Source organism: Typha latifolia, chromosome 3 (assembly GCF_019914945.1).
Source record: "Typha latifolia isolate L0001 chromosome 3, TyphaL0001v2, whole genome shotgun sequence".
Classification (NCBI taxonomy): Eukaryota; Viridiplantae; Streptophyta; class Magnoliopsida; order Poales; family Typhaceae; genus Typha; species Typha latifolia.
This window is the reverse complement of record NC_133088.1, coordinates 1,590,785-1,615,535: the sequence shown is the minus strand read 5'-3', so window position 1 is coordinate 1,615,535 and position 24,751 is coordinate 1,590,785. Positions and strand designations below refer to the sequence as shown.

At 36.5% G+C, this 24,751-nt stretch overlaps 3 protein-coding genes and 1 non-coding gene across 4 annotated transcripts; 2 read left to right on the top strand and 2 right to left on the bottom strand.

The window, feature by feature from the left end:
• Positions 1 to 1,906: 1,906 nt before the first annotated feature.
• Positions 1,907 to 6,339, top strand: LOC140784177 (calcium-dependent protein kinase 20). The gene is made up of 8 exons (XM_073131422.1): positions 1,907 to 2,813; positions 3,319 to 3,442; positions 3,630 to 3,773; positions 3,978 to 4,130; positions 4,311 to 4,426; positions 4,597 to 4,764; positions 5,532 to 5,762; positions 5,886 to 6,339. Exons 1-8 carry the CDS (start codon positions 2,310 to 2,312, stop codon positions 6,039 to 6,041), a joined length of 1,596 nt encoding a protein of 531 aa, XP_072987523.1. The 5' UTR covers positions 1,907 to 2,309; the 3' UTR covers positions 6,042 to 6,339.
• A 1,981-nt stretch (positions 6,340 to 8,320) lies between these two features.
• On the top strand, positions 8,321 to 8,447 carry LOC140785395 (small nucleolar RNA snoR83). The gene has a single exon (XR_012108451.1). It is a non-coding gene; the product is annotated as a small nucleolar RNA snoR83 (small nucleolar RNA).
• Positions 8,448 to 9,459: 1,012 nt separating this feature from the next.
• LOC140784256 (uncharacterized) lies at positions 9,460 to 13,777 on the bottom strand. The gene is made up of 4 exons (XM_073131547.1): positions 13,387 to 13,777; positions 10,987 to 11,610; positions 10,408 to 10,583; positions 9,460 to 10,312 (listed from the first exon to the last, which is right to left on the bottom strand). The coding sequence occupies exons 1-4, from the start codon at positions 13,443 to 13,445 to the stop codon at positions 9,714 to 9,716; spliced, it is 1,458 nt and encodes a 485-aa protein (XP_072987648.1). The 5' UTR covers positions 13,446 to 13,777; the 3' UTR covers positions 9,460 to 9,713.
• Positions 13,778 to 14,434: 657 nt separating this feature from the next.
• LOC140784257 (HVA22-like protein k) lies at positions 14,435 to 24,410 on the bottom strand. Its single transcript, XM_073131548.1, has 8 exons — positions 24,154 to 24,410; positions 23,032 to 23,090; positions 22,842 to 22,939; positions 19,026 to 19,077; positions 17,647 to 17,710; positions 16,918 to 17,013; positions 16,543 to 16,615; positions 14,435 to 15,017 (listed from the first exon to the last, which is right to left on the bottom strand). Exons 1-8 carry the CDS (start codon positions 24,184 to 24,186, stop codon positions 14,905 to 14,907), a joined length of 588 nt encoding a protein of 195 aa, XP_072987649.1. The 5' UTR covers positions 24,187 to 24,410; the 3' UTR covers positions 14,435 to 14,904.
• Between the last annotated feature and the right edge of the window lie 341 nt (positions 24,411 to 24,751).

Sequence of the window (24,751 nt, the reverse complement as noted above, 5' to 3'; positions counted from 1 at the left end):
CCGAAGATGAATTTATGGGCAATTTTGGGAAGAAATGGTCAAGATCTTCAGTTACTGGAAGGAGACAAACAAAGCAAGGATCATTTCCCGGTCCCTTCTAGAGAGTCAAAAGAATTAATCCTGTGGTTGTTAGACTTCTGACTTCGTCCTCAGGTCGCACTTTGGACCGTGCCCTTATACTCCTCAAGCTAATATTTTTTTCACTTTACATCCTATTTTTCTGGTTTTCTGCTCGTTTTACATACCCAAAAAAAAACACAAGGTGTAATTTGTAAATATCGAAACAGAGGGTCCAAACCGCAAATTACCGATCAAACAAGTTGGGAAAATAAAACGTTTTCCAACAGAAAGACAAAAGGAGAAGCAAAGATCGTACTGATCCAAATTTGAACGAACTTGATTCTCAAAAAGACAAAAGGAGAAGCAAAGATGTACAGGTAAACAAGACAACGTATTTTTGAGGCGAAGTTTCAATACTAGATTCTCAAAAATTTAATCATGGCAGAGACATCAAGTGAATTTTATTAATCTTAACTGCAGGACTCACTCCCTTGGATAGCGTATCACTTACTCAAATCCAAATGGAACATCCAGTAAACTCTTAATCAAACACAAAACTTAGACTGTTCAAATCCAGATGGAACTTTCCGTGAGGCTTCTATGATCCTGGTGAATGTTTCCTAAATATCTTTTTCATGCATTGCAATTATGGGGGAAGAATTATTAACCATTCTCTGAGAATATTAATGGCGATTTCTTCTACTAATTCATAATGTCGTCGTCTTATTCTTTTTTTGATGTTGATGATGTTATGATGTTTTCCGTGAGGGAAGTCTACAAAACCAGTGAAGAAAGAAAGTTCTTAGAACACCTAATATTGACCCCATGCAGCACTTGGAAGAATGGAAGACTATGAGATTATTATCTTGATGTTTTACTTGGATCATATCATAAGATGCTGATTAGCAAAAATAATAAACAAAATACTAAATGAAAACCAATCTTTGATTACAGATTAGTTTGGATTAATCCACCATTTTACGTAGAATTTCTTTTTTTTGCATTTTTTGTTGATTTGGTCTCCTATAAAAAAAAAAAGGATATCAATTGTTTAGTCTATAAGTCCAGCTACATTTTGACTAAACTATTTTGTATACTGTTTCGACTCAATCCATTTTCTCATCTATACAACATAATAATTCTGGTTGTTTAATAAATTAAATAACCCTCAGGGTAAGAAATGGCTTCCTAGAAACACAAATTAAATTCCAAATAATGTTCCTTAATTAAATAACAAAAGAAACGTAGTTTGACTTTAAACCATAAAAGTTAGTCTCTAGTCCAGAAGGGCACTGAAAATCCCTTTATTCTTTTCTTTGAGTGATTGACCAAATTAGCACGGTTATATTTTTTATAATCAAAATATATTACCTCTTAAATTTATTATAAAAAATATTTATTTATTATAATTATAATTAAAACATTAAATTTATAAGCGTTTTATAATCAGTTCGATTCTTTTATTTGATGCTAAAGACTTTCCACGTTTTATTTGTAAAAGTTTATTTTAAATTTATTTTTCAGCGGCTTTAAGTTAAAATTTTATTTTTATATAAACATTAGTAATTTAATTTTAAAAGTAAAATAATTGTGAGCGGCATATTTCATAGAGCTACAGTAAATAATTTTTAAAAAAATAAATTTGAGGACAGTCTATATTGATAATAAAATTTAAAATAGGGCCTAATTTGGTCAAAAAAAACTCCTCTCCTTTCCACGAAAAGGTATGCCCGTACTTTATTGACAATTTGACGTGGGCTTTATCAAATATATGGTTTACGATGCGCACATCAAAGAGAAAATATTATCGGATTTAATTAACTACTTTGTTCTTTATTATTTAATCGTTTCTCTTTCCTCTTTGGCTGCGAGGAAGAGGGAGAAGAAAGAGGTTAGAACAGGAAGGCTCTCGGAAAGCAAAAATCTTTGACCGTCTCCTCTTTTCCTTCGCCCATATCGAATGGCGGGTTCACACCATCTCACACCCTCTCTCACCTCCCAACCCCTTCCTTTCCATCATTAATAAGCACTTGTTTACCTCTCTTTCGTTCGTGGGTCTCCGTTAACTTCCTGTGTTTGACCTTTAGGAATTTGGTTGACGTTTTGTTCATAGATTGCACCCAAAAATTGGTGAATAGTCTTCATCAGCTCGAAATCCCAGTTGGGTCTGCGTGATTTGGCCTCCTGGTTCCACAGATCTCGAAAAGTTCGGATCTTGGTGGCAAGAGCCGTAGAAAGGTCGGATCTTGATGGGGAACTGCTGCGCCTCGCCGGCCGGTAGCAAGAAGGCGAAGCATAAGAAGGGGAAGAAGCCGAACCCCTTCTCTATAGAATACAACAAGGGTCCAACGCCTAGTGGCCCAAAGATCGTCGTTCTGAAGGATCCCACCGGCCGAGACATCGGAAGCCGATACGAGCTCGGGCACGAATTGGGGAGAGGTGAATTTGGCGTCACCTACCTCTGCACTGAGAAGTCGACGGGAGAGGCCTTCGCGTGCAAGTCCATCTCGAAGAAGAAGCTGAGGACCGCCATAGATATCGAGGATGTGAGGCGGGAGGTGGAGATCATGAGGCATATGCCGAGCCACCCCAATATTGTGAGCCTGAAGGATACCTATGAGGATGACAATGCTGTGCATCTCGTGATGGAGTTGTGTGAAGGAGGAGAGCTATTCGATCGGATTGTTGCGAGAGGGCACTACACGGAAAGGGCGGCCGCGGTGGTTACTCGGACCATCGTCGAGGTGGTTCAGGTCAGATCTTTATGCTCTTTGTTCCTCCCAGAAAGTTAATTTTTTTTTTCTCTGCTCACTTTCCTCTAATTACTTGGTCTTGTCTGATGATTTGTGAACTCCAGTCCTTTCTAGAGTTTGTGAAGTCAGAACTCGAAAATTCCTCATTAATAGATACGATCTTGGCTTGTATATGCAGGTCTTGATATTTGGGATCACAAAATCCCCTTTTGCGAGTTTGTTCCTCTGCTTGACACTATATTGTTTTGTCTCATGCATTAACGTTTTTCTGCAAGTACTGCTTTTTCCTTCTAACAGTCGGTACTTGTTTTATTTTATATGTTAACTTCTCTTTCCCATTATTTGTTAAGGTGCAATACCCTTATTCTATTAACTGAACAGGTTGTTATCATTATTTCTGCATTGAAGTTCTTTACTTGTATTTGAATTACTTTTATTGGATTCACTACACAGTTCATATTCTGATTAACTTTGTTTCTCTTTCTTTCCTTCTATGTCCTAACAGATGTGTCACAAGCATGGGGTAATGCATCGCGACCTTAAGCCAGAAAACTTCTTGTTTGCCAACAAAAAGGAAACTGCTGCTCTGAAGGCAATTGATTTCGGGCTGTCTGTATTTTTCACTCCTGGTATGTCCTGAAGAGTGAATATTTTTTGCTAGTTTGCATTTGCTGAAGAAAACCAAACTAAATGACTTGTCAGCTTTCCAGACATTACTACTAACTCACAAAATACATTTATGCTTAAAGATATCTGTTAAGCGTCACTTGCACAAAAGGTATATGGCTCTGCTAATTGGAGTTTTTCTATACACAGGTGAACGCTTTTCTGAAATTGTGGGAAGTCCTTATTACATGGCTCCAGAGGTTCTAAAACGGAATTATGGTCCAGAAGTTGATGTTTGGAGTGCAGGTGTGATCCTCTACATTCTACTTTGTGGTGTCCCACCTTTTTGGGCAGGTAAGATCTTCATTCTGAGAAAAGGCTACACACCAATGATAAATTTGATGTGAATGAATAACTTATTTTGCCAGATGTTTTGAACTTTTGTCAAACCATTATCTTCCTCAGAACTCATAATATTTCATGAAAAAGTGACTGAGTGTGCCATTTGTACCTCAACCATAAGCATATGATTGATATATTTTTCTTGCCATAATGCAGAAACTGAGCAGGGGGTAGCACAGGCCATTATTCGTTCTGTTATAGATTTTAAAAGAGATCCATGGCCTAGAGTTTCAGATAATGCTAAAGATCTTGTAAGGAGGATGCTTGATCCAGATCCAAAGCGACGGTTAACAGCTCAAGGAGTGCTTGGTACTATTCTGTCATTTCTTTTGTATGTTTCTTAATAAGATATATCTGTTATCTGATATCTATAGTATAGGTTATATACAGCCATTCTATATGTTTTCTCTTCTTTTGAGCTATTCTCTTCTGAAATCATAATTTTGTGCTTCTCAGAACTTTAAGCTGACGTTTTAATTGCCATTCCAGACCATCCTTGGTTGCAGAATGCCAAAAAGGCTCCAAATGTCTCTCTGGGTGAAACAGTCAGGGCAAGACTTCAACAATTTTCTGTGATGAACAAGTTCAAGAAGAAAGCACTTAGGGTAAGATCTGACTTACACTGAGAAAGATCTAGTTCCATATACTGTAGTCTGATGTTTGTGTCAAGTACTACTTTGCTTAAAGATTATGCTTTGACCTTGTAAAGTGTGATCTCAACCTTTTTTTCCTGCCATTGTTAACAGATTCCTTCATGTTTGTGGTTTTGTTGCAGGTTATAGCTGAGCATTTATCTGTAAAAGAAGTAGCTGACATAAAGGATATGTTTAAAAAAATGGACATAAACAACCGTGGTAGTATAACACTAGAGGAGTTGAAGCATGGTCTGCATAAGCATGGACACCAGATTGCTGATGCAGATGTTCAAATATTAATGGAAGCTGTGAGTATTCAACCTGATGACAATCTTCTCTTTTGTCGAAATGAAGTTAGAAATTTCTGTATTCCAATAACTTTTGTCAATAATATGCAGACAAAACTATAATACCTTTTCCAGTAGTATGGAAGCATATTCATAAATGCCATTTTATCACTCTTACTAGAATTTGACTCCCTTTAAATATTGTGTTCATACTTTATTGTGCCCATGTTCACTGATGTCCATGCAGGTACTCAAAACAAATACAGAAGGTGCAAAATCTAATATGGTCCCATTTGTTTTTGACAATTTTGCTTTTTATTTGGAACTTCTTTCTCTGCCACCTTTCTTTCTTATGTCTTCATGGTCTTTAGGCTTGTTAAATCATCTGTAAAGAATTTAGAGGAGAGGAACATTCATCTATGTTATAATCATATTTACTATAACCATTTTTGATTGCTCAATCCTTACTATGCTCTAAGCGACAAAACCTTACAGTACTGGAGCCCTGGTTAAATTTGTTGCTTACGGCAACTGAATTTGATTAAACCAGCGGTATAGTCTGCTGTCTAGATTTAAACTCTCTGCCCTAGAGAAAATTCAGTAACTTGCTGTGTCACAGCAGTATAATCTTATTTAATGTATCTGACTGCATTTTGGTTCTTTTTTTTACCTATTAACCACCCTGAGACCATGGGCAGTGTGATTACTCTATTGCATGACTCAACATCATTATAGGAAATACTTCGGAAGCATTTAGCATCCTAATGCTTACTTGATGTGCATTTCAGGCGGATGTTGATGGTAATGGAACTCTAGACTATGGAGAATTTGTTGCTGTATCCATCCACCTGAAAAAGCTTGGGAATGACGAACATCTCCACAAAGCTTTTTCATACTTTGATAAGAACAAGAGTGGATACATTGAAATTGAAGAGCTTAGCGACTCCTTGGCTGACGATTTGGGTGCAAACTGTGAAGAAGTTGTCAATGCTATTATCCGCGATGTAGACACAGACAAGGTCAGTTGTTTGTTGACCTTTCGTTGTGAGATTATCCTGCTAATTATTTGTGTGGAATCTAAGAATGTAACCGCTGAATCTCATGCATTTTACTAAGCCTGCCTTTTGCCTCATTTTTCCCAGGATGGAAAGATAAGCTATGACGAGTTCGCGACAATGATGAAAGCAGGAACTGATTGGAGGAAAGCCTCGAGACAATACTCAAGGGAGCGGTTTAACAACCTCAGTTTGAAGCTGCAAAAAGATGGATCGTTGCAGCTAACTAATGAGGCTAGATAAGAAGAAGACGATAAGCAAGTTGTGAATTCAATCCATTTTTTTTTCTTTTTTGCTTGTTGGACAGTTTTTTGTTGCTCTTCGCCGTTTATGCAGGCTCCAATTCTTCTTTCCTTTAAGCAGTAGGTGATGTTTGAAGGCTTGTTTGTGTCTCTCAAGTCATATACAGCTATTATCGTGTGTATAACATTTCAGTAGAGGATGTATTAGAAGGAAAACTTACAAAAAGAGAAAAGAGAGCAGACTAGTCGAGCTCGTAATTGTAAAGCTATCTGATATCTGAGTTTTAACTTACATGGTATGTGTGACTGTTCATGTTGTGTCAGTAACTATCTTGTAAACTTTCTTCCACTCGAGCTAAATCTACCTTAACATGAGCTGCCTCGCTGTGAGAACTTTCCACGTTGGTAATGGATTCATTTTAAGAATCACTAACTGCAGACCTTTATATATGTTCATGTACCAGAAGTTAGTTGGAAATCACACTGCTTAACGAAACGATGCTAATTAAAATCAAAGACTACGTGTCTATATGTTTCTATACAAGCACATAGAAGACTTTTGATCCAAGGCTAGGTGCAGGCTAGTGATGGGCATTTCTTCTTGTCCTTCACTATTTGGCCGGCAGTTGTAATTTAATGCATTGTGCCCCGTGGAGACCAGAGTTAAAAGGATACGGTTGGATGTGAGGTTGGCAATGGATGCTAAGAATCTGGGCACTATTATCTAATCTAAGGAGTTGGGTGGAATCATGGACTTAGTTGCTGATAAGGAAAGCAGCAGGTGGGTGGTTGGCATAGATGGAAGATGCTTGTGTTGACTGATATCCTTAGAGAGAGTAGAAAAATAGAATAGTAGTTGCCGTTGTGAGTTGCGGACTTGCTCACCCATGCAATTTGCTCTTGATAGTGCCTTAAAAAAGGTAAAGATAATTAGGAAGATTATTTATATATTTCACAAATCTTTTATATATTTGTGAGGTCTTTATCTCTTGTCCATAAATGGCTGTCTGGTAGGACACGCGGTCAGTTTTAGGCACTAAGCAGATAAGAGTGAAAATAACCATTTGATATTTTATTTTATTTTCTCTCAGGCCATTAACGTGTTGAAAAACATTAGATAGTTAAGGAGTTAAAAGTGTCATAAAGGATAAACGAGATAGTCTAATAATGAAAATGAGATATGAGATTTTGTTTCATCCAAAGAAAAAGAAGGTATCTGTTTGGGCCGGGCTCGGGCTTGATGTGCCCGATCCGAAATCAGCCACATATATGTAATTAAGTGATGTAGGGTTCTATTCCTCCGCTATCCTCTCCCACGTCTCTAATACATTACTAACATACTCTTCCTATTCCTTTTTATAGGTTTTTCTTCAATTTTGAGTTATATTGTCCATCATAAATATTTCGGAGTTGCCTTTTGCTGCATATGTTTTTTTTTCCCCCTAAAACTCTCTTTGTTGCATATTTATATTAATTTCTCAGCATTGGCACGAGTCATTCTTAGAGCTGATCAAATAGTTCAGCCTGCTCCACCGAGTTTGGACCAAGCCAAGCCCGGTTCAGCCCGAGCCCGAACTACTAATAAGAGGCACGACGAACCAGCTCTTTGCCCACTCAGTCTAGCTTGGAAGTTCGTACATCAACCCAACTCAAATGCCTAGTCAAAAAGCTCGTGCATCATCCACCGGTAACCCAACTAGCTACGGTAAAACCTAATGACATTTCGCGTACTATGTATTGTTTAAATATTTTTTAAAACCCAACTCTCCTATCAACCCGGCCCGCCAAAGATGACAGTACTAAAAATAAATTTTTAACAATATTTTTTAAAAACATGGAGCAATGGATTTCTTTTAAAGAAAAAAATAAGACTAATCAACTTGGCCTGGCCCAACCCGACCTGCCCTCTGACGGGCTGATAGGCGGTAACAGGCTACACTTTTCAAACCCGGCCCAGTCCGACCCACTCTCGGGCAGGCTGACGAACATAGTGTCTGACCCGGTTGGCCCGATCCGAATCCATTCTGAGCTATTCACCTCAAAGTCATTCCTAATCTATAACATGCATAGATGCTGCTTCTATTATCATATTGCACTTCTTGACTTCTGGTTCACTAACTTTTGGAAGGCCAAGAATCAAATTGCGTTTCTCTTGTCCCTTTGATGTAAATCCAGGAATCTCAGGCATATTCTTTTACAAGTTCTATCTCTTTTCTTGTTGCCTGTTGTTGGCAATAATTATTCTTTAGATTCTCCTGGTCGGTGAATAAGGCTTTCATAATCCCAGATTAACTCCTGAAATGTTTTTTTTCCCTGATTCACGGAAGGCCGAAAGTAATAATGGGAGTTTCGCTGGTAGGACCTTCTTTCTTCTGGTGGTGTTTCATTGGTATCTTTCCATACATCAGCTACATTCTTTTCCCTTCTTCTCGAGTATAATAACATCTACTCACCCTGCCAAATCCTCCTAGCACTGAAAAGAAACTAAGTTGGATACATAAATAAACATTCTTGTGATTGTTTCCCCATTCACACAGCAAGTGTGTAAGTTTATTCTGAAAGTCTGTTATCGCATCAAGATGCGATAACTAATGTTTGTCCTTGATAATGTTTCAGGTAGCATATCCATTCCTCCTCTTCCATTCACATTGCTAATGAACTAAGAACACAATTCAGTTGTAACAACTTCCAAATGTAAGACCAGAATGTAAGCTTTCCATGTAAGAGGAGAGGCATGACTTAGCCAAACAAGGATATCCAATAGCACTTCACAATAAGGGCACTATATTTCAAATATGACATCGAAAGGGACATGGCAACAAGTATATCCTGTCATGCGGCAGAACAGAAAGGCATGAAGCATGAGAGAGTGCACAGTGTCAATTTTATCCTCGCGAGGAGAAATCGAGTTTGAACCCCATGGCAATCACAGCTGCAGAGGCCAGAGTCTAAATTTCACTTTGCTCAGATGCAGATCTGGATTAATGCAGAACAATTGCATGTGCAGCTGGAGATAGTGCATAGATGATTTATTTTGTAATTGCATTTTTTTTTTCTTTTTGGGTAGTTGCATGTTCAAAGGGATGGAACCAATCAAATTGATGAATGGGAATAGAAGAAAGATCTTACTGTGATATTCTTTTGGTAATTTTTTCAATGAGGATCTTTATGTTAGGGGAGGTGATTTGCTTGGCGAGCTATCTTGATTGTTAGTTGGTGTCATACCTTGTTGTCCTGTTAAATTGTAAATCAATAAGATGTTCAAACAATTTATTCATGCATAAGAAAATAAATGTATTACTAAAATAGTGTTTAAAATATATAATCATATATGATGACACTCCACCAGTCACTCAACAGTCTTCATTTGTGTATAAGATCAGTGTCAAGATTGATAAGAAACATCTTGGAATCCAGCATTTAAATAGATTCAGCATCCATCTTGTATAAGAGCCAGAAAGTCTAATTATCTTGGAGGAACGGTACAGGCTCATGCTTCGTGCAATATTTTAAGTACATTTCCTCTGTAATCTGCCAAAATAAAAATAGATGGCACTTTATGTTAACAAATTAATATGACAAACCTAATCACGACTAACAATCAATCTGCTTGCAAGGTGAGATCTTAATTGAGAAGACATGCTATAGCCATAAACAGCATGCCTAGTCTTAATCATGTCAGCTCCTGTTCCTTACTAGTAGCTATTCTAGCATTCTCACGGTCACGTCTGAATGTAACATACAAAGGGCTGTAGAACAAGCAGCACATGCCGAAAGGAATGACTGTCATGGTTAATAACCCTTTTGAAAGTGCTAATGCCCCCTGCACAGATCCATTTGCTAAACTTACAGACTTTGAATCATAACCATAGATCTTCTCTGTAAGGATTCCGACAACAGGAGCCGCAAACGAAGAGAATGAACCTTCAAATGCACGATCAAAGGCGTAAATCATGGTGCGGTGTTTTGAAGGGACTACCTCCGCAAACATGGGGTTGTTGGCACAGGTGGCACACCAGCTGATTGTGAGCCCCATAAGAAAGAGAGTTACAGCAAAGGGATACCAATTCTTTGCTGACTGAGGAATAACTGAAAGGAGAATCCATGAGAAGGGAATGCCCATGAAGGCACTGAACTGAGCACACATCACACGACCTGTGTCTGGAAAATACCGTGAAATTCTATCTGCTATAACTCCACCAAGTAGGGAGCCTGTGGAACAGCCTATGGCAAAAAGACTGATGAGGGCTGCTGAGCTTTTATTATCAAAACCTGAAAGCAGAGATTAAATTAAGCAGAAAATATAGAAAATGAACGGTGTTTGAAAGTTGAATTATCAATGTCAAATATTTCAACTTTGTTCATACCAATCAATTCGAACCACATTGTGAAGAATACAATAGCTGTCCATGGCAGTGAACCAACCATGCCCTGCAAGACAATGATCTGAAATGTATGCACTTTCATAACAGATCTCATTGCAAACCACGACTCACTCCAGATAGAAGGTGAACGCCCAATACCTTTGCTGACCAGATTATACCTGAGAAACCCCTAGAAGTATTATGGTCTACCAAAGAATCAAGCAGCATGCAACCTAGAACAAGTCCACCAAAGGAAAGACTATATCTAGAGGGACATCTAGCAATGATGCTAACTAATATGTTTGAATCGATATATCTTGGCATGCTTTTAATAGTAGGCAAAGTTTCCAAGAATATTATTGGATAAAGGCTATGAATACCAGCATAGAATGTTTTATGAACTACTCATGTAAAATCAGTTTACTAAGTTACCATTAGCACTTTGTATTCATTATCATCAATTCTTGCTAAGCAAAAAGGGGGAAAAAAACACTGATCATCCTTTTTAACCTCATATGTTGGTATGCACATGATAAGTTAGGAAAATGAAAATCCTTCAGAAATTAAAAGAAAGACAGCTACCTCTCAGAATCCACCTCAGCTGCAAGAGAGACATTAGATGCTCTTCTAGGATCGACAACAAACAAGAACACAAGAAGTCCAATGAGCAAACTCAATGATGCCATCATGATGAAGGCACAACGCCATCCTGGTATTCCCCAATAATTTTGCCCAGCCATAATGGTTGCCAAAATGCTACCTCCTATGCCCCCTATGGAACCAACAAGGTTCAACAATCCAAAACCCGCACCACGTGAACCATCCATGTAACTATCAGCAATGAAAGATTGGAGTGCCGGGATAACAATGGCTAGCCCAAAGCCATTGACTGCCCTCCAGAAAGCAACTTGCTGAAAATGCTGACTGAGACCTACTGCAGCTGTAGAGAGAGCCCAGCATGCAGTACCCATTGCCAACACTGCAGGACGATCATAATGAAGTGCTAGTATACCTGCCAGGGGAGATGATATTGCCTGCACAAAGTTCCTTATAAATGTAAGGTATCCGAGCTCAGTAGGGCCAGCACTAAATGCTTCACTGACTTCCTTATAGACAGCTGGAAGGAGATTCTCATCCGCACGTTCCATTATAGAAACCAGGTTGATAAGAATAAGAGAGAGAGATAATCCAAATATCGTTTTTCCTCTGTCATTTGCAAAGAAATATATCATGATATGTTACATAATATCAAACAAATAGAAGAAACAACTACCTAGTATTACAGAAATTCCTTCTGCAACATGTATAGGTGCTGACTGCTGACTACTTTTCTTATACTACTCTTCATGGCATAGATCACTCGTTCTAACAAGAATGGCACCGAAGTGCTGAAGTGTCCAACATAACATCTAATTTTTTTATATGCAAGAGAGATTTAGAGTGCTCAGTAGTCAGTACACCATGGAACTCCTTCAGTTGATAATGGATATCCTTTAGAAGCATTCCGTGGCAATTTAGCCAGAGCATTCAACAAGATTTAATACTTATGTCTCAAGAAAGATAGCATTTAGATTGCAAACCAAGCAACAAGTGTGCAACTTCCACAAAAAACAGATGGCTTAACCCTGGCCATAAAAACATAACCACTATGAATTTTAAAATATATCATAAAACATGAATTTGAGTACATCCTGGAAAGTCTGAAAAGATAATCATCAGAAAAAGAAAAGACTATTGATGCATGAAAAATAAATTATTTCAATAGCTCAAGTAGCTCATAACGGACTAACACAAGATTATATCGGTAAAGAAGATTCAAAGTCTTTAGATTGACAGAAGCAACCCAGCCCATATACAAAATAGGAATTCAAGGTCTAACATGATTTTTAAATCATAGTGTTTATAGCAGATCAGAAGCAAATAAAATAAAAAGGAATATAGGGCTTACAGGTGCTCGGAAAGATTTTCTTATATAAAAGAACAACCGACTCCCAAACATTTGGGTTTCGCTATATATCCTTTTTCTCCATTCAATGCACTCATCTCAATTTCAGGTTTAGGAAAACTTTAAAGTGCCCTTAGCAGTTATGAATATGACAGAACTGTTAAAGTGAAGAATAAAATGGAAAATGGTAGGTCTTTTGAAATGAATGTCCTCTTTCACCGGATGTAGAAAAGTAAATTATCAAATTATGAATATTCAACTTCCACTCATTGTTTGCTTTCAAGCAAGCATGCTAATCAAGTCATCCCGAATTTTATAATTTATAGACTTCAAACCATCAACTAAGAAATCAGTGTTGGAGTCGTCTCTTCAATATACATTTGATCGACTCCTGGAACAATATTGAAATTGTATCTTCAAATCATTTGCTCCATAAACAAAACTAAGGATTCATTCAAAATAAATCCAGGTTTCCTCCTAGTCATATCACTCAATCCATCAAGTAATATTTCAAGTCATAATAATATTATTTCCTTGAAATACAATTAATAAAACTTGTATCATGTCAAACAAGGTGATCCCTATCTATTAAAGCTATAATTGGATGATATCTATATTATTATTACCACGTAAAGATCACATATTATAGCTTCTAAACAACAATGACAAAACTGTATCACATCAACCAGGGCCAGGGGTCCAGGTGACGTAGGTTCCAAATCTGACCATATCAAAGTCCTACATTTAAACTCTTGCTTTTCATTAAATCATCCCAAAACGAAAACCACAAAACTAAGACACCATCAATTGTCTCCTTATCATAGCACAGTTGCTAAGATCCAACGTAAATCTGTAAAATACAAAAGTAAAAACATATGCATGTGCCATATTTACTTAAAGATCACAAATGAAGAGCATAAAAAAATAATAATCATTCCATTTCCACCTATATCTCAACCTAATCCATGGACCAAAAAAACTAATCCGAACAGTAATTATAAAGATCTACCTTACCTAACAATCAAAACAAAACTCACCTCATCTTTCCGTGAGGAGTCGACGTCCAGACTGTGGAATGTCGAGCCCTGTTTCTCATAGCAGGACTAGATCACCAAAAGAACGAGACTTTTCCTCCCACCCACCTCCACCACCTCCTCCTCCGCCGCCGCCTCCACCGGCGCCTCTCTACGTCTCTTAATCTCCCCCTTTTCCTCTATCTTCTTTTAATCAACAGAGGAATCATACCTAAAGATGGTGACCATTACGAGGAGGCCAAGAGAGATAGAATAGGGATCTGAGGGGATAGTCGTGGGTGGTGATTGGTGAAAGGAGAGGGGTAAGAGATTAAAAAAAATTCTTCGGAGCGTAACGGCAACAGTGACCAGGGGAGCACGTTGGATTGGTTGACTAGTGACTCAAATTAAGATCACCGCAAAGTGACATCCCTCGTCTTGGATTTATCCAAGCAGGTCTTGGGTGCTCACTGCTCACGGGGTCTTTCTATTTTTAATACCACGGTGTGGAAAATAAGAAAGGTTACTCCCATTGACCAGTAGCTCATGAGAGAATATTATCCATCGCCCTTATCCATACAATCAGATAAATTAATAGAGAGTTTTATCTGTGTTACAATTGAGTAAACTAAAGAAGCATATATTTAATTAGAATATAGAACTAGCAAACGCAAAGTATTTGAACAAATTAGTCCTCATAAATTTATCCACCAAAAGAATCTGTCCTATAAATATTATCATTCATTTGTGGAATAATAGGAAGAGTCTATTTTCATCAGCTAATCCTCAGCATAAGCTCGCGTTTGCCAACATCAGAATCTGAGGGGAGCGACAGCAATGCGTTCCTGCCAATGGTGCAGATAAATTTTCCTATAGAGATTTCATAAGAAGAAGATATTTCCTATCAAGTAGTGAATCTGGATTGAGGAATCTATATTGACAACCATAAACAAGATTTCAAACTAAAAAAATAAGATAGCATAAAACAAGAACGGATTGAGATAGGAAATACTTCAATTTTTTTACAGGAATAACAGCAAAATTTTTGAATCCATATCACCAGTGTAACTCATACCGCTCAATAAAATTACGTGTAGTCATCAAATAGCAAATGCAAACATAGTTATTCATCAAGAGAAGGATAAGGAAAACAAAGAAACTTCCGTATGGCTGCAGAAAGCAGCATCAACAGTATACCCTATATATAGAGTTAAATCCAACTTCCTGTAGGCTTGCTTCAGTAGAAAATTATCAAAAATTCCTCAGGTGGAGTTCTGTAAATCAGGAAGAAAATATCTTACAATATCTGCAATTGCCCGTATCTAACATGCAAAATCCATCTTACGGAATACTGAGAACTCGTTTGAAGAAAACATTTGTAGCTTGAGATGGCAAGGGTCTCTAGATGATTGATCATTGCACCATGCCAGGCTTCTAAACATAGACATGCCACTAGCCAAACCTATCATATTTACAGCCGACATGATGAAAGAAATGGACAAGATGAGACGTAACATGTTAAGGCATGTTAGAAGTCAATTATCACTCTGGGTCTGAGTCCCCAGTCTGTTCTCTTGCTGGAGGATTTGAATCCTCAATCATATAGCGCCCTCGGGTTTGTACTGGCTCAGTTATGTCCTTGACCATCTGATTTGCTGGAATGCACAATGCAAAAGAATTAGTTAACCATAAGCAAGAAGAGAACTTATCTAGCAAGACACCAGAAAAAAATTGCGGACTTTTGACAGACTCGAGAAAGCTAAAAGAAAATGCCAGAAATGATTAGCAATGACTTCAAGACAATTTGCTGCACAAAAATCACTATGCTTGAGCCATGTAAGTCCATAATTGTCGGAGGAGAGCAGTGGACATAGATTTTTTCTCTCTTTCCATCTAACACCTAAAAAGGAGCCTGTAGTTTTAATGGATCTATAAACATAATCCTTATAAAAAGAGTCATATTATGATGCTGATATCATTTATTTTCTTCTAACTACTAATCTAAGCATTATAAAAAGAGTCATATCATGATGCTGATATCACTCCTCAGTACCGCACTACATCATAGCATGGCTATGTGAAAAATGATTGAATTCAGATCATGAAACCGTGTTTGGTCCTAAGGGGAGTGAAACAGTACAATGGACACGTACAGTAAGGAGCTGATTTTATTAGTTCCACTAGTAAAGTATCAAACCATTAAAGACTCCAAAAATGTTATACCGGTTAAATGATTCACAATAATTATCCCCTTACATTTAGTGCAATAATTTAAATCAAAGAAGCCATATTGGCATTCTTGATTGCTATTTTCAAATGGTAACACTTGTGGTAATCGTTAGTTCTTACTATTAATGCAATGACAAATACAAATTGCATGGAGTTCCTTTTTACTGTATATTGTTACACAAAGACGAGCCATTATCAATACATTTATCTTTGGGCCAGTAATAGAAATCATTCCCATCTTAGAACAAGTATTGCCTTCTTATTAAGTGGTCCAATAGGTTCTGAGGGTTTAATCCAGTGAAAGTTCTTATTCTGCTTCCTCATACCTACCGGAGATCGTTCAGGAATGACGGAAGTCTGGAAGATTAGTGTTTTTCTGCATCATACATCCTATTTGTCTGATTTTCACTTTCCAATGACCTTATTAGGTACTCAGTAGATATTCAACATTTTATCATCATGTTGCCAAGAAAATTGGCAGATGACTTTTTCCACCAAGATCACTGGTGGATAATCTACTTCTGTCACTCTGACCAGCAGATTGTTTCTTCCACATTGGGTATTGGCAAATAATCTATTTCAGCAATTTACTACCAACATATTTCATCTTTCTGCAAACTAATAAGATTATTGGTATATAGCTTCATTCAGCCCAAGTTCATTGGAGAATAAGTTTTATTCTTCAGATATACCAGAAAGAGAATCCTAGTCTTGGTCATATAGGATTTCTTCTAAACATGGCAGTCTTAATATGGAAGGCTTAGAGTACGAATCCAAAAACCCAGTACTATTTTGTTTTGAGCTAAAAATTTGGGCTCCTGCTCAACAAAATTGATTAGAAATTTAGAATATGAGATAAAAAGATGCTGCAAGAAATATGCTTAAAAATAGAACTTGCAAGAACAATGCCACAAAAAGTATATTACAAGTTGCTGAAAGTATCTTCTGTACCTGTCCTCGCACACTTAATAGCCACAGCCTTTAAGAAATGGATTTCTCCTTGATGATTAGTGACAAATTTATTCTGTTCAACAACAAAACATGATACATCATTATGTTGTTGGCGTATGAAAAAGAGTGATCATTTCATAATTTGTCAATCAAGACAAACTTTCTAACAGTTGTTTAGAAGTTCAAACAAATGTGTGCTAGAAGTTCCAAAGAAGAAAAGGGCTCCAAAAAATAAAATCCTCATACTCCTAGCATGCACAAACACTTGCAAATGCATAGGAAAATACAAAGGCATCAGAAGAAATAAAGGATGATACTTAAATGGCCCCCTTATTACTTAACTATAAAAAAGGAAGAAGTAAAAAAGGATCATACAATCTCATTGGATAGGAAACCAAGTAGTCTATCAATTCCAGCTTGGTGCTTCAGCAGGAATGGACGCAAGTGTCTAGCATATAAATGTTTTGATCCCTGGAAAGACAAAACAAATCATTAAGTACCATAAAAAGATTTCCACAACTAATGAAATTGAATTCTGCAAAATAGGTAGACCAGGAAAACATATAGGCATGAAAGTCAACACAAAATCATCATGATCTAAATTGTCTTAATTCTGATTGCCTCAACCACATGAAAAGGAAGTAAGCTGGAAGTACTTGCCACAATACATTCTGCAGGTCACTAAATGAAAATGTTTGAACTTCATGAAATAAAGCCAAAATACCCTTATTTCACTTCCAATTAGAAATCTGTCACCAGTTTTTCCAGCCCAAGAAATTAAAAGATAAATCATGTTGGAAGGTAATAAAGAATTTTTATTAGGGGGGTGGGGGGTGACAAGCTGTGTAATCATGTTAGCTTGTTATATTATTATTAATGTCTTATCATATCACCAGCCAGGTAGCTAATATATATGATCTCAATGCCTTAAATTCTTTCACTCTCATTAAAACAATATACTCTGTTTCTAGCAGATCTCAATCCATTAAGTTTTGAGAGCTTATAAGAAAAAAGTCCTTCAATGGAATACCTAAAACTGGTATTTGACATGCAAAAACTAAAAAAGAGAAAGAGAGTTGGTATTGAATATTTTAATTTACGTACATTATTCGATGGAAGTTGGAGCCAAACAAGAAAAGCAAACTTCATATGGTAGTACACAGGAAACCTGCAAGATAGAAAGATACCAGATCGAAGTATAAATCTTCATGTAGTTGGTAGTTGGTAGTCAAGATATGCAGCTAATATGGCTTGCATTGTGCACTGCAGGCAGAGCTACTTAATAACTATAACAATAAACTAGAGCCCAATGTCATAAAATGAAGCTAAAATTAAGAACAATGTCAATAGTACTATTCTATCTTAAACACTAGAAAGGTTACAGAAAAAGACAAGAAATAATTTCAATATCTGCTTTAGGCTAAAATTAATATGTAAATAAGCAAGCATGAAATTCCTGTTGGTTCAAAAGCTCATTGCATGATCTCTTTCTTAACTTAATTTTGTCATGACCTTCAACTAGATTATGAGAGTTTTGTCGCTCAAGAAAAGAAATTCACTAGCATATTTCTGGTGGATCTACCAATATAATCAGTATAAGATTTGCTAAGAATAAATTAAATATAAGAAGGCTTCAAAAGTAACTCATATCCTACTGTCAGTTATTTATTCGACACAAAGCCCAAGAAAGTTAGTATGTATTCAACCATGAACTAAAGTAATTAAGGTGAGCTTAAGAACTTCCCATTCATTGTAACCTCAATAGATCCCTAGATTCAGTATGCTAAATTTCTAATACAGGATGAACAAGTGGCCTGAGATGACACAGGAGGTAATAATCCACAAGGCAGAACAAAAATCAAGCCTTTGATTCCAACTTTTAGAATAGGCTATGATCATCCGCGACACTTGAGCAAACTAAGATTCTGCTGTCAGGAAAAAGGAATGCTCCATTTAAACTGGAGACACTAATCCTAAACAAGTAGGATCCACTTCCCTGTTGCTATTGCTCAATAAAATATGTAGGCAAAGGACATACATTGAGTGTATTAGAAAACCCATCATCAGCTGTTATCATCTAGAAATTATAGGTACATGTTCTAACTTCTGTGACATTTTCCTTCAGCTTCATTACATTATTACTGAGCTCACTCTCATCCAACCCATGGACCAAGGATAGCCTAATTCAAAGATGATACAAAAATGCCAAGAAAGAATTGGCAAATTTCCACAGACTACCCTCACCTTACATCAATCATCTAACAATTGGTGCCAATATTTTTCTGGCCAAGAAAAAATAATCGAGAAAAAGGCTTGTTAAAAGTTACAAAACCAGTTGGCAGGTAGAATCATCTATTTTAAAGTAACCACATTAGAACATATTAACCAAAAGAGAAAGATGTACAATAACCAGCCAACAGATATTCATTCTATAAAAGAAGTATATAATAAAAAGGAGAGCTTTTCAGACCAACAAAAGTTACCATGAAAGTATTTTGTCAGAAAACACCTCCACAAGACTAAATGATCCATATGCTGCAAAAAGATGAGCCGAATTATAGGTTGAAATGTTAGATGTTAGAAAGCATATAAATAACTATCAAACTTACAACTGGTAGTAAATAACGAGAAAATAAAAGCTGTTCTCTCAAACCAGGAAGTATTTAGACTTTCTAAGAATACAAATAATGAAATGACAAAGCACAGGGGCTCCTATTAGCTAACATATTGACCACAGATAAAGGAATGAGGATCCTGTTCAAAAGGAAAATAAAAGAAAGCGGGATTTTCAAATGATTTTTGAAATACTTTCTGAACTACATTTCAGAAAATGAAATAGCTTCTCTATAAAGAAGTTGTTAACTTCCACACTCAACAAGTAATAAACTAGAAAGCATCTTGTTGTGCCAAAAGAGAAAATATCTCTCTGACAACTGTTTACTAAATTCTGTCTGAGAAAAAAAAACCATCAATGTGTTCTAAAGGCACCAGCCAGTAGGCAGGCAATCAAGGGCTACATGGTGCATATGCAGTGTGCCAATGCATTTCTAAATATTTTGCATTTGATAGTTAACCATCATAAATTGATAATATATGCTGATGCAAGTTGAAACCCAAAATAGAAGATCTTGAAAAGAACTATGGCAGATTAATAACTCTCTCGGCAAGAATTTGTTGTGTATGTCTAGTGATAGTTCTAATTGCAAAAAGTTAATGCACTAACACTTCAATAATTCATGTGGCTGTCCTATGCAGGGTGGCATAGGAACCGCTAACGCATATGTGGCTGCCTAGATGGGCACATGGACTGCATTTTAGAACAGTGGAAGGGTGCAAACTCATCTGACATTAATAGAAACAATTCCATTTTAGCTCCTCTTGCAAAATCATTCATTCACATCCAAGAAGCCTTTCGGCTCTACCAGCAAGATGTCAAATATCTTAGGGTCAGTCTGGCAAAGGAATAAGGAAAATTGAGAAATGAAGACTTATCCCGGGATAAAGAAAGTTTTTATCCCAATTTTTTGTTAGGTGTTTGGTTACCCAAAAAAGGATAAGTGTTGAGATAAAATATAGGATAAGATGATATTCTGTTGTGATAGTTGAGATAAGAGATAAACATGATTAAAATTGACCTTGCTGCCCTTTTTCTAGTTCAATGTAGATAGATATTTATTATTTATTTTTTTAGAGAAATAAGAAATAGGTTTAAAATAAAATAAAAATTGCAATTTTATTTTACTAAAATTATATTATTATATCACAATTATTTTTAGAATTTCTAGCAAAAGATAATTTAATTTAATTAATCATAATCTACACAAGATAGATACCATCACAAATGAACATTTCATATAAAAAAAAATTCACTATAAAGATATTCTACTATATTATATTATAGTCACATTATAATTTGATAATATAATCTAATATATTATAATCATTACAAATATATATTATACTCATTATAATAGTAATTTGGCTTTTTGGGAGGAACAATTTAATCATTTGAAAAGTAGGGATAATTGGGTAAAATATCCCAATTTTCTTATCCCAGGCTCCTACCTAAAAGCTGAGATAAAGATAACCCGAAAAGAAGGGGTTTAACCCCTTCTTTATCCCTTTTTTCCCCTATTAAAGAATTTAAAGAGAAAGGGGGTTCTATCCCAGATAAACCCCCTTATCCCATTTCATCCCACTTTGCCAAACGACTCCATAGTCATTTGAACTGGTTACCCTCCTTACTGTCTATTCCAATGCCTAGGGAGCCAAATGGCTTGATGCATATTTACCTTCTCACTTATGCTTATTTCACATGATCTGCTTCATTAAGACACATGAGAGTGCAACATGGTGTCTAGTCATTCCAAGGATGGCAAAGGAAATATCGAAATAATTAATCAGAGGACTTCTTGTACTGGTGATAATGCATAATCATCATACTCGGTGAAAGAAACATGAGATGTGAATTTGCTAAAATGGAAGGGTGCATGTTTCCAATTCTGACTTGTATGTAACGTTGCTTAACCACAAGAACACAATAACATCTCATAGAAAAGTATATAATTTTATAGCAATATATCTGTACCATATTAACAAAGATATACTAATGAAGTTATCATATAAGTACTAAAATGTAAAGCACTGGATAAAATAACCTACCTACATACCCCTCGACCTTTCTCCGACCCCAATTCAACCCATGAAAGAACATGGCTCACTGCCTTTCAAGACCTTGAGACATGCTCCAAGCAAATTCATGTTTAAGCATGTGACCTACATTACAGATCCATTTCAGTATAGTTGCTTTTAACTGCTAGTCTCCACAACCTAAGCTTGTTGATTTCATTTTCTTACAAGCCAAATCAGCAAAAGGACAACAAGATTAGAAACTCAAGAATCCCATTTTTTGGAAAGAAGTTCCCTAAGGCATGAGCCCGTATTTTGTGCAACACTACAACACTCAAAATTTCTCAAGTCCTAAGTAGCTTAAAAGTTTTTACTGAACTTACTTGTGGTTGTTCTTTTGCATATGAATCAAACTCAGCACAATATTTAATACTTTTGTATTTCATGATCTTAAACTAAAAGTAGAACTTATAGACAACCAGAACAAAGTCACAAACCATTAAGAAATAATCAGTCACATTTTTTCTTTGATATGTGATAATGCAAACTTCAATACCACACCACACATTCTGTACTTTGCAAACTTCAATACCATACCACACTAGGGATATACTGTGCGCCCCTCATTTCAATAGCTTCCATCAGTCTAAAATTTAAATTTAAGGAAAAGATCTACACCATGGATCTGAATCAGTCTAGTAATGTTGGAATACTAACCCCAGTCTCTTCATACATATAAAGATACATAAATAGCTAGACTAGAAAGTTGGAAGTTCATAATTCTGGAAGAAGCCCTTACAAGAATCAGCTAGTATTTGGAACTTAGTAGTACACACTACACACTTGAATTTCCTAAATAGATCGTAATAATTTAAGAAATTTCCAGAAGAGATTTAACTTTTATATGTCCTAATATCATGTGATATATTCTCCCTTGAGAAAAAAATAAGAACTTGCATATAGAAAACAAAGCTATACAGTAACATAAAAACTAAAGTCTCATATTTGTCCTACAAGAAGTAGCTGATCAAAAAATCAATGGAGCACTACAATTTCTTCCCTTTTAACCTGGAATCATTCATAATCTAGTAGATACTGTTTTCTTCTCATTTGCATGACTTGGAGCAGCATATGGTTTAGACACTGTAAATTCTTCGAGCAGGCTATTCCTCACTTGATTATTTGGTAGACCGTAATTCTCTGACACTAAGAAATCTTACTTAAGATTTACAAGCATCTCACCACAACTTTTGCCAACACTTTATTTCCACTGGAGCCTTCTCAAGCTATGTCATACTGTATAATCATTACAGGTTCTAGATGAGTAAGCACAGATCGTGATTCATCTTAAACATTCATGCTAAACTTTCAAGGAAAAAGGCAAGCAGATATATAACAAATAGACATAACATCATCATGCTAGAGGGATCATGTTCCTCACCTTCCATCTGTGACAAAGAGCTAAATGCAAAAACATAGAGTTAGGATATCTATGGTATCTTTGGGGAAAAGTTAAACCCATGTATGGGCCATAGTCCATGTAGAAAACAGAACTATTCAAGCATGTGCCGAATAAATTCTCCCTTTGCCCTTTGAAACAAAGGAAATAAAGAAGCAAAATAGATTGTTCCAAATGTTTAAACAACAACACAGATACATCTATAGATAACCTGCCCAATATAAGAGCCACTTCTCTTGCTCATTCTGATCCTTCTTCTCTATAGCTTTGAAAGTAGAGTAGACAGGTAGACCAATCCCCACCGCACAACTGCAGTAACCAGAAAATGACACATAAAGCTACATCACGGCAAATATATGTTTCCTCATGTGCAACTAGAAGCAGATGATATCAAAACTCACCAAGCTGTTCGAAGGACAACATTAGAACCAATCGGGCTTAGCAACAACCGCAATCCTACCTACTCATAATAATATAGTATCATGTTAATCTAAAAATTAATTTGCAAGGGCAAATTCAAGTTAATAGAAGTTCAAGTAAAATAGATGATCATCAGAAACCAGAGAAACCACTTGACAACAAATGAGCATTCGGTAGAATAGAACAAATAAATGACAACTGACTTGTGAAAATTATTAAATGTTTAACCCCATAAGTCAAGGAAATGGGTTGCTCAATCATTTAATAACCAAAGTCATTCTCTGTAGCCTATCGGATTATGAGTTTATGACCACTCTAGATCAATGCATGCTGAAGAAATGTCACTCCAGCACAATTCAAAGGCGCTATGATCCTGTCATCCATAATATATATATATATATATGGTAAAGAGTTAACTGTTCAAAATAATTCAACAGAAAAATATTTCAAATTGTTCAGTTAAAGGATTGATAGATCCGATGACTTGTACGAACAAACTTCCTAGTATCCTCATGTATCTAATCTTTGATTATTCAACAATTTCACTTCACCAAACTGAACGTTAGCCCCATTTAGTCTAAATTTATGGTTTTGACCCAACAACAAGATGTGGTATGTAACCAAATGATTTGGAGGTTGGTTAATTCGTAACATTTTTATTCATGAAATGGGCCTGTTATTATTGGGATATGGAAAATCTATCCATTCGATCAATTAAGTATATTATTTTTGTAACGATAACTTAGACAGAATGTCTTTGACATTATAACTAGAAACTGACCCCCCCCCCCCCCCAAAAAAAAAACCTCAAACGGAAAACCATGCAACTAATGAAGTCAAATTTCTACTTCTTTTCAATGTGTTCACCCTCCCAATAAATATAAAAATTAATTAGGCAGCCCTAATTTTAACGCTCTTAGATCAATACACTCCGCATATACCTCATAGGCGTACCTACACATCGCCACGAAAGTGAAGACAAAACAAGACGATAAAGGAAGAGTACAAAACCTCGTTCGAAATCTGGGGATCCAAAGAAACCGGGAGATTAACTCAGACCGAAGAAAGAAAAGATAAATTAGCAGGAGATAAGGGTTTCATACCTCGCCGGAGACGGCGGATCCGAGAAGAGCCATGACGACGGATCCGGATCTCAAGCAACTTCCTAGGGATGTCCGCGGTCGCGGCCAAGCGCGAGTCAGCTCGCCGCTTGTTTCCTCTTTGTTAATTGAGGAGAGAGCAAAATTATGTAAGCACTAAGCAGCGGTTGTGGCGAGTTTGCCAAACTTAGCGTTGCGCTCTGGTTCGCATAAAAAGGAATTCGACGTCGGTGGACCTTAGCCCGGACTGGACCCGAACCGACCTGAACGGCTGAACCATTGCCTAAGCGACTAAGCCAGGTCAGAGTTAGGCCCACATCGAGGACTTCACTTAACGATGCGATTTGATCGATATGTACAAATACTTCAACCCATCAGCCATGTCAAATTATAATTGGTTATCGGTGAATAAAATTGGAGAATTATTTCCTAATCGCATGGCAGTAAATTAAACGCAGAAAGCTATTTTTACCTGGGTTTTGATCACCAGTTTCTCTCAACAAAATGTTACATTTAAAAATTGGCATGCCCACGATCTTATGACTGGTTCATGCAGAGAGTTTGTGCCTCTTTTCCTTTGTAAGATATTAAAGCATATGAG